At 49.8% G+C, this 9,883-nt stretch overlaps 1 protein-coding gene across 1 annotated transcript; it reads left to right on the top strand.

The window, feature by feature from the left end:
- Positions 1-5,814: 5,814 nt before the first annotated feature.
- On the top strand, positions 5,815-6,281 carry LOC123634887 (kazrin-like). Its single transcript, XM_045546564.1, has 2 exons — positions 5,815-5,876; positions 5,949-6,281. The coding sequence occupies exon 2, from the start codon at positions 5,964-5,966 to the stop codon at positions 6,279-6,281; it is 318 nt and encodes a 105-aa protein (XP_045402520.1). The 5' UTR covers positions 5,815-5,876; positions 5,949-5,963.
- Positions 6,282-9,883: the final 3,602 nt, after the last annotated feature.

The following is a 9,883-nucleotide window of genomic DNA, read 5'->3' as shown; positions in this document are numbered from 1 at the left end:
TTGCAAGTGCAGGTACCAGGCACCAGCCCGGAGATTCTGGCTGGTCAGGAGTGGGGCCTGGGATTCTGCATTTTAACAAGTATCTTCTGGGGATTCCATATCAGGTGGCCTCCATCTTCGCTTTGAGAATCACTGGAACCAGCCTAAAGCCCAGAGGCATGCCTCGCAGAGCCTGGGAGGGGACACTGTAGGAAGTGGCCTTTTAGGTTAGACTGCAGGAGGCAAGACCACATCCACAGGTATCTCTCCAGCTCCCGCGGGCAGCCATGGGCCGACCCAAAGAAGCATCAGGGTTTCTCAGGGTACTGACTCCTGGGCCAAGAAGTCCGTCACTTACTGGCTTCTCTTCCAGATTTCCCTTTTCCTACCCTGTTCCGTGTATGGATTCTGGAGGCTATTGGTTTATCACCAAACTTTGCAGGGAGGAACACATGAATGCCACCTCCAGTTTCTGAGACAGACAGAAACTATGTCTGACTGAGTCACAGAGAAAAGTGGGTAGCATGTGGGGGCATCTGAGTCCTGGCCCCCAGCTCACCCCTTCAACAAATATGTATTGAGCACTGGGGCATAAGAAGTGGAAGGATGTGCAGTCCGTTTCATGATCTTGGAATCTCAGTTCTCAATCTGCCAAATGCAGATTCTTGTACCCACTCTGCACAATGAAGTTGTTGCAAGAACAAAATAAGAAGAGAACTGTGAAAGTACTTTGCAAAATTAAGATGTGACTATAATACCTGGGGAAGACTGAGTATGAGAAGGGTTCTAATGAGAGAAGCAAGAATATTTGTGGCTATGAATTTGCGTGGGATGAAAGAGAAGGATTTGTTCAACCAACCACAAACTCTTTGGAGAAGCATGTATTAAGCACTGGGCAGTGGATGCAAACAAACGAATGGAACCCAAACCCTGCCTCCCTGAGGCTCCCAGTCTGGCTCGTGGGTGCGTGCGGCAGGGGGGATGAATGGTGCAGTTTGAGCCATTTTGTTGCACGAAATAGAAATAATCAAATTCTCTCAAGAAAAGGGCATTTAATCTTGGGAATTCCATGGAATCCACGACAAAACAGAATAAGCAGGATTGCTCTGGAAACCTCAGTGTCAGGAGTTTACAGACCTTTGCCCCCGTGAGCCCAACTCATGGTGACTCATCTCTCAAATCCTTCAGTCTATATTTCAAATTAGCAAATAAATTAACAAACAAAACAATGATCCATGGTGATATATGCTAAGAAATAAGTAAATGTTGAATGTTAGATCTAAGGGATGAAAAGGAATCAGATGCAGAGAGCCAGGGGATAATATTCCAGGCAGAGGCAAGAGAAAAGGCAAAGGCCTTGGGGTTGGGGAGAATTAAGCAGCAGGAGAGTGGTGAGCAAGGGGGCATGGTACAAGAAGCCAGGGGCCGGGTTACACAAGGCTGTGGGCTCGCCCTTCACTTACTATCTAGGAAGTGCCACATGGGGCACATCAGATGGGCCATTTTCTAAAGACTCTGGTTTCATTCCTCCCAGCTCCTTTACCAACACTGCTGCAGGGTCCATTCCAGAATCTGGGTCTCTGTTTCTCCATAGACGAGGAGGGTGCTAGAGGAGTTGATCCTGTTTGCATTCTAGGACCAAAAAGCATAATTCAGTTTCGAGTAGGACAACCATATACACTGGGTTTCCTGGGACACTTTCAATTTATGTCACGTGTCCCTGTCCCGGCTCAATTATTCATAGCGCCCTCTTTCACTCTTAGAAGTGGCCCAGTTTGGACGTTAAGTTATAAGGTCATTCTATTTATGGGAGAAGGGAGGTGCATACGGCTGTGCTGTCAGCAATGGGTTAGGCTTTTTGCCTTGATTCTTGTTAGGAATCTCCTTCCTCTGAGCTAGATGGAGGTTGGTTTTGTAGACTTTCCAAAATGCCCAAGCAAGCTTTGGTGGGCACCAAATGCGCATGGCACAGTTTGTTCATCGTACTCAGGAAGATGGAACACTCGGCAAATATGAGTAGAAGCTGGTGACTGCCCGTGGGCCAATGCCTGAGCCTTAGATAGGGTTTGGCTGGGTGTGTGTGATTTGCTATCTATGAAGCGGACTTACTGGTTTGGTTTTTGACATCAGCTTATTGGGGTGTAAGGTGGGGGTTACTTTGGAAACATGCAGAAGGGAGGACCCCCAAATAGAACCCACAGTACTATCAGATTCTCATAGCTGTGGACCCCAGAGAGAGTGAGCTATGGATGACAGATGGCCCTGGAATCCTTCCCGCAATGGTTTATATGTGTCTCCCAAGAAATGGGTGGTAAATGCATATCAGCCCCCAGATAGGCAAGTAGGCTTGTGGTAGGATGTTAGGCACGTGGGAAGGGACATGGACTCTGCGACTGGAGGTCACCTAGGGAGGAGCAGCGGTGGTGCTGGAGGTTGAGGGTAAGAAAGGTAGACTTTTTTGGTTTCAATCAAGTGGATCCTCAGAGGGTAATTGATCTCAGACTTTCTATCGAACATCCAGCTCTTTTGTGTGTGGGTGAACATAAGGAAACACAGCTGGGAAAAGCCCTCTTTTTCATGTTAAGAAAAAAAAAATCTCAAAAAATAAAATTCCTTAAAATCCTGGGAGGCAACCCAGGAGTTTCTAAAGAAAGTTTTTTGAAACCTCAGAAGGTGATGAGAAGAGAAGGGGCCCAAGGAATAAATCTTCGCTTTCTTTTCTCCTTGCTAGATTTTTTGTTTGTCTGTTTTGTTTTGTTTTGATTTTAAGATTCTGGTGTGCAGGAATGATCTCACAGAAGAGAAAATGAGTAACACTCCATCAGTTTGTTTACCGCACAGACAAGCTCCCATGCATTCATTTATAGAGTGCTTACTACGGGCGAGGTGGCAAGGATGCAAAACTGAATAACTTAAACAACCTGACCATCCTCCTCCCACCCCGAAGGTCACAGTGAAGTGCGAGAGAGGCATTTAAACAGATATAAATTACTGTTCCTCCTGAGGACTGCTAGGCCAGAGGTTTGAGCACATGCTCACACACACCCTGCTCTTTAAATAGAGCTGCTCTTGTTTATATGGAAGGTTTGTTCCCAAAACACCAGAACACCTCCAACCTCATTTTTTGTATTTGCATATAAAATGCCTTTTTTTTTTTTTTTTTTTTTTTGAGACAAGGTCTCCCTCTGCTGCCTGGGGCAGAGTGCAGTGGCATCATCATAGCTCACTGCAACCTCAAACTCCTGGGTTCAGCCTCCTAAGTAGCTGGGACTACAGGTGTGCGGCACCATGCCCAGCTAATTTTTCTATTTTTGGTAGAGACAGGGTCTTGCTTTTACTCAGCTGGTCTCAAACTCCTGACCTCAAGTGATCCTCCCACCTCAGTCTCCCAGAGTGCTAGGATTACAGGCGTGAGCAACCTTGCCTGGCCTAAAATGACTTTTTTTTATTGAGGTTAAATTTACGTAACATAAACTTAACCACTTCAAAGTGAACAATTCAATGGCACTTAGTACATCCATGATGTTGTGGAACCACCATCTCTATCTAGTTCTAAAACATTTTCATCACCCCAAAATAAAACTCTGTACCTATTTATATTAAGCAGTTACTCCCCATTCTTCTCTCCCCTCCCCAAGCCCTAGCAAACACCAATCTGCTTTCTGTCTCTATGGATTTACCTAGTCTGGATATTTCGTATGAATGGAGTCATACAACCTATGACCTTTTGTGTCTGGCTTCTTTAACTTAACATAGTGTTTTCAGGTTTCATCCATACAGTAGCCTGTGTCAGTGCTTCATTCCTTTCTATGGCTGAGTAATATTCCATTGTGTGAACACACCGTAATTTGTTTATCCATCATCTGCTTATGGCCATTGGGCTTCTGTCCACCTTCTGACTGTTGTGAATAGTGCTGCTATGAACATTCGTGCGTAGATTTTTGTTTGGGCACCTGTTTAGGACAGACTCTTTAGGACATAGATGTAGGAGTGGATTTTGTGAGTCATATGGTAATGCTACGTTTAGATTTTGAGGAATTGCTAAATGGGTTTCCACAGTAGCTACACCATGACTTCCCCTTTCTGAAGACCCACACAGTTCTGTAGTTTTGATGCTCCTCCATGACTTAACTGACAAATTTCAGAAAACTGAATCCTCGTTTACAAATGCACCAAGCAGTTCTCAGTGCCTTGGTTGGTCCAGGTGGTCAGAACTTGTGCTGATGAAGCTGAGGTCAGGGTTTGATCCCCACACAGACCAATTAGCTAAGCCGAGTAGACAGAGCAAAGAACTGTGTCTGCTGCCACAGGCTCCACCATCGAATTCTGCCCTCTTGCAAAAGCTTGTTAGTAGTCCCAGGAGAATGGGGCAACAGTGTTTTTATGGTTCCACATAAAGGGGGGCAAAAATCTGTCACCCAAGGTCTATTGAAGGCACGCCCAGTCCTGGTGTCATCTGATTTGTATGGGACCCTTGGGTAAATTGCTTACCTCTGCCCAGAGCCTCAGTTTCCTCATCTCTGAAATGGGAATAATAATCCTTACTCCAGAGAGAGAACAACACACACACAAAAGCACTTCGCCTGCATTTTCTGGCTTGGCTGTTACAGGCTTCTAATAAATGCTGTTGGAGCTGAAGGGCAGGCAACCTCATCGCAGGCAGGAGCACTCCATTGGCTTCTGCAGTGTGCTCTGAGCTGCTCTCCCAAGGTTGACTGAGCTGGAACGGTGGCGTGCTGTTGTCCAGGGGGTTACATTGGCTGTTTTAAATTGTCCTATTTGCATGGAATGAAGCTTGCTATGGTAACAAGGTCTGGTGGCTGGAATCCAGGGCCCCATTTCACTGAGCAAAGCCAGTGCTCTGGGAGAGAAAGGGGAGCTGTAAGGGGCTTATCAACGTTAAGTTACCTCAGTTCTCCTGTGAAGAGGGAATGGGTAAACTGAGCCAGGAGAAAGGGAGGAAGCCCCATGGATGCCTTCCGTCTTCTCTCCCAATCTCATCTCCCACCCCGCCGAGATTCAGCCCAGCTAAGAAGCTTAGGACCCGGCTAAGGCTGCGTGCCCCTCCACCTGGCGTGCACACACCGGGGCTGCGGCTGTGGGAAGGCCGGGGCGCGAGCGGCCCACGCGAGGAGAGACAGTGCTCCCTCCGGGGGTGGCCCGCGCAGGTCGCGGCGGCGGGAGCGGGTGCAGAGTGAGAGGCTTTAGCGCAGCAGCTCGGCTCCCCGCTGGGAATTTCCTGCGCGCGGTTTAAGGAACCGGGAAGCAAGAACTCCACTCCCGAGCTCGCGCCAACGGCCCCCTCCCCGGGAGCTCCACCCCTGCTCCGCTCCGGGGCCCCTCGGCCGAGCACCCCTCTCTCCCGAGCACCCAGCACCTCCCCAACCCCAGCGCGGCGCGGGGCACTAGTCCGCCGGGCGGGGGCTGCCCCACCGCTCCAGCGAGGGGACAGAGGGCCCGCCCGGGCCCAGGCGTCCCCCACCCCTTGCCAGGGGCGCCACCTCGGCCCCCTCCCGGCCGCCGCCTGCCGCCCCCGCCCCCCGGGGGGTGTGTCCCCGAAGTGGGGGGCGCTGGAGGCCGAGGGTGTCCCCCAGCCCCCGGCACGGGCCCCCTCCCGAGCGGGCGGCGAATGGTAGGCTCCATTTAAAGAGTGCCTGGCGGCGCGCGGTGTCCTTCTCCGAGCCGCTCTCGGCGCCCGCCCGCCGGGGTCTCGGCGATCGCTGCTCCTCCTCCTCCTCCTTCCCCTCCTCTTTCTCCTCCTCCTCCTCCCCCCGCCGCCTCGCCACCGCCGCGGCTCGGGCTGGAGGCGCCGCTGTCATTCCTGCGCCCGAGGAGCCGGCGCTGCCGGTGCCTGGGGGTCGGGGCGCGGGCGAGCCGGGCCGCGGGGGACCCAACAGGTAGAGCCGGGGGTGCCCGGCCGCGCGCCCCCCGCGCATCATGCAGCTCTTTGTCACCTCTCTCGCCCCCAGGCCAAAATCCTGAGCATGATGGAAGACAATAAGCAGCTCGCGCTCCGCATCGATGGGGCGGTCCAGTCGGCCAGCCAGGAGGTGACCAACCTGCGAGCCGAACTCACGGCCACCAACCGGAGGCTGGCGGAACTGAGCGGCGGCGGCGGCCCCGGCCCGGGCCCGGGAGCCGCGGCCAGCGCCTCGGCGGCGGCGGACTCGGCGGCGGCGAACATGGAGAACCACCAGCTCGGCGCGCAAGGTAGGGATCGCCCCGCGCCCAGGGCGGAGGGGAGGCGCCGGCACGCCCGGCCCCCGCGCCCGGGAGGGATCGCTCCGCATCGCGGCTCGTAACCCTTTCCGCCCGCGGTGGCCACCGCCGCTCCCTGGCTGGGAGTTGCAGGCTGCTGTCATTAAGGAAAACCCGGGCGCAGTGTGCACGGGGTCACAGGGTCACACCGGCCCCGGCCAGCGGGAGCCAGGCGCGGCCGGCGGGTCCCTTCCGGCAGCAGAAAGTGCCCTTTCGATGGCACGCAGCCCCCAGCTCCGTGGCAAACTTTTCATGCCCGGGCCTTTGCCCCCACCCCCGGAGGGGTGGAATGCCACAGTTCCCCCCAGTTCCCAAGGCTCCTTCCTTTAGAACGACTCTTTCCCAGAGAGAGCTCTGGGACGGTGGCCGGGGTAGAGGGTGGAACTGGTGCGCTTTCTCCCCAAGCCAAATCCCTCGCTTGGCTCGGTTGCATCTGGACTGTATTTTCTCCCCATTTGAGATCGCGCAGGCAGTGGAATACAGGGATGCAACAGTATGTGCTCTGTTCAGCAGGGAGTTTAAATTTCCAGCAAATATAAACACCGAGAACACTTTCCAGGGGAACACTGTGGACTTCAAAAGTGGAGCGGTGGGCTGCTGGCGAGAAGGCTGAGCTGGTGGGTCGCAGGGAGCCCGTGTCTGAAGGGACGCTTCGCAGTTTAGAGGAGGAAGGAGAAAAAGACAGTGATCTGTGCTGACATTGACAGCGATTTAGCTCTGAACCCCGCTGTGAGCACTTAAAGGTGGCTGAGGTATCCCTAAAACGCACTGTTTTGGTTTGTGTGGATTAGAAAGTTAAAAGGGCAAGCAGGCTTTTCGGAATTTTTCCCCCCATTTTGCCTAATTGCCCTTTAAGAAACACTGGTTATTAAAATCATTTGAATTGTAAACTAAACTGCTGAAATCCAGAACAGGATAGAAAAAAAATCTCCAGTCTATGAGGGCCACTTGTGTAAATATGTCACTTGATGAATACAAGGTACCAATTGCTCAGTGGCTCAAAATGATTTTCTGGTTTTTTGTCATTTCAAGAGCCTGTCGTAAGTGTTGAGAGAGTCTGTTTTCACACGAATGCCTTCTCTCCAGCAGTCCCGCGTCTGCCCTGCTTGCCTTGGGAAGGTGTGCTTTCTTGATGTGAGAGGTGAAGCCTGAACATGAGCAGTTTTATGTCGAATTCCAAGTCAGATCATAAGTTGGTACTTGAGGGGCCTATCAGAAGTCCTAGGAATTGAGGGAGCACTTTGGTAAGGAGGTAGCCATGACGTAATGGTGGGAAGGTGTTGGGGTCCTCGCGCATGCTGCACAGTACTCAGGCTTGGCATCTGGTTATTCTTGTCATTTATCCCTTGCTGTGTCACTGTGTGTGAAAAAAACATTCTCCGCTGGAACCTGGGGCAGGGGAGAAAAAAGGGAAAGGCAGGTTGCAAGGTAATGCTTTACTTTTTATAGGCAGAAACTCTTCTAACATTAAAGAAATAGCTAAGAACTGGCATTTTGCTAAGACTCGAAAGGGACTCTGAACAATGCCCATTTATTTGCCACCGTCTACTCCTCTCTCAGCCAAAGAAAAGTTAAGTGGCCTTTTATCTGAGTCCTAGGTCTAGCTGCAGACCGGGCATGCTAAGGAAGTCAGTGCAGCGCTGATGTACACACACTCAACTTGGAAATGGAGATACTAGTTGATGGTTAAATTGTTGTCGTGGAGTGGCGGGGAGCTGTTTTTTTTTTTCCAACAAGAATGCACAGGGCTGTGGAAATGGAAATGGCTTTTGGATCTGTGATATCCTTAAGAACACATGAAACCAGCAGCTCCCTCGTGCTCTTAGGAGCGTGCCTGTCCATCTCAGCGGCTGTCTGTGGGTGGTAGGATAAAGGATGCTCTCGATTTTTCCCCTTTGTACTATTAGTATTTCTCAAAACCTCTGCTAGGGGCACTTAGTGATTTTATAATCAGAAAGTAAAATGTTAAAGGTTTGAACGCCACTTGTTTATTGGCCACATATCCATCAAAATTGAAGAGAATTTAAACTGATGTGATGGTTGAAAGGAAACAAGCCCCCCATATAAAGCCAGTGGGGCATTGTTGACTTATCTATGGCAGCAGTACCTCTTTCCTGGACTTTTAATGTACTTTTTACATTATTTAGTGTCTGTGAGTCTTTTTGTTTTTTATTTCCCCTTTTTTGTGGCCATGGCAGCATTTTGCCTTCTGCAGAGGTGGTGGTCTGGTAGTTTCTTTTGCTATTGCTTTCATTTTCCGAGAGGGAAACATTGAGTTCTCACAAGTTAATTTTAAAGTGTGGTCGATTGGTTTCCTCATGCTTCTTCATAACACACCTCCAGGGAAGCTCACAGAGGCTCCGCTCCTGGAAGTTTCTGACTGTTCTTCTGAACTAGTCCTGTGTTTTCATTCTGTCTGTGTTGGTGCGATTCCATGGGCCCAGACCCTAGGAGTATTTGGTGCGAGTGAGTTATCACTCCTCAGCTCAAGCTTTTGAATGAATTGAGTATCTTACGAAATGTAACCTGCAGAAGTCATCTTTTAACTAAAGGGCATTATGCACATATTAAATGCATGATAATATACCTTTAATAATATTGGCACAAGTGGTTGTGGGAAGGTGTCACCTTTTGCTCCCTCTGTCAAGAGATTGTGAGCTCCACTTTCAAGTGTTTTTGTTTAAATTTTTTTTTAAATTTAAGTAAGCAAACTCATCAATCCATCATTGGATCTTTCATTGCAGGGATGACAACTGGCAGTAGGTAGGTTGGTATCGACTTTTGACGAAGAACACTTGGGTTTTCCTAGAGGGTTAATGCAGTGTGTCATTTAAACACAATATTAACTTGGTTAGTACCCTCTGCGAGCTGGCATGGTTGCTATGTAACAGAATCTAGAAAGTGAACTGAAAATCTGGGCTTTCGGCACTTCGCAGGATCTTCTTTCGGAATCTGTGTTGAAGGAACACTTGGCAGCAGGCCCATCTTGTCTCTCCCTGCTGCAAGCGAGTTGGATAATCCCTAATGAAGATGCTGGCATACAGTGCAGAGGGCAGCCGTGCAGGGCGGCACATTTCACAGCTCTGGAGGCTGCCTCTTGGGTTGCTGGGGTCACAACAGCCTTTGACAGGTGGACAGGAGGAGGCTTGGAAAGAATAGGGCCAAGGATTTGTTCCAATTCGTCTTGTTGTTGGTAGCCAGAGAAGGGATTTGTTTAAAGTAACATTTCTAAGCTGTTTTCCTCAGCGTAACATCTCTGGGAAAATGTGTTTAAAATGCTCGCTGTTCTTTGAGGGGAAAATATAGCAGTTTGTTTCTCTGAAAATGTTTTATCTGATGAATGACTAATATTAGATTCAATTGCTTGCTTTGCTATGCATTAGAATAAAACAATTAAACATTATTGTACCCAATTCCAATAGGTATTAACTGTACATAACATAAAATACTTATGCCCAGTGGGATGTATGCCTACAGCCTTTAGTCTGTTGTTGTTGTTTTAAAGGAAATAATTGTATTTCTACCCCATGCACGTGAAAGCGTTGATTAGCATCTTCCTTTGGTGTTGAGGGCTTCCTGCCCACTGCACTGGTTAGAATGGGGTGGAGGGAAAGGGTCATCTTCCTACACCTTTGTAAATTTCCAT

Source organism: Lemur catta, chromosome 3 (genome assembly GCF_020740605.2).
Source record: "Lemur catta isolate mLemCat1 chromosome 3, mLemCat1.pri, whole genome shotgun sequence".
In the NCBI taxonomy this organism is placed as follows: domain Eukaryota; kingdom Metazoa; phylum Chordata; class Mammalia; order Primates; family Lemuridae; genus Lemur; species Lemur catta.
This window is presented reverse-complemented; position numbering and strand designations above follow the sequence as displayed.

Bases quoted from the DNA above. Each gene is read 5' to 3' on its own strand.
- LOC123634887 (XM_045546564.1), top strand. From the start codon at position 5,964: ATGATGGAAGACAATAAGCAGCTCGCGCTCCGCATCGATGGGGCGGTC.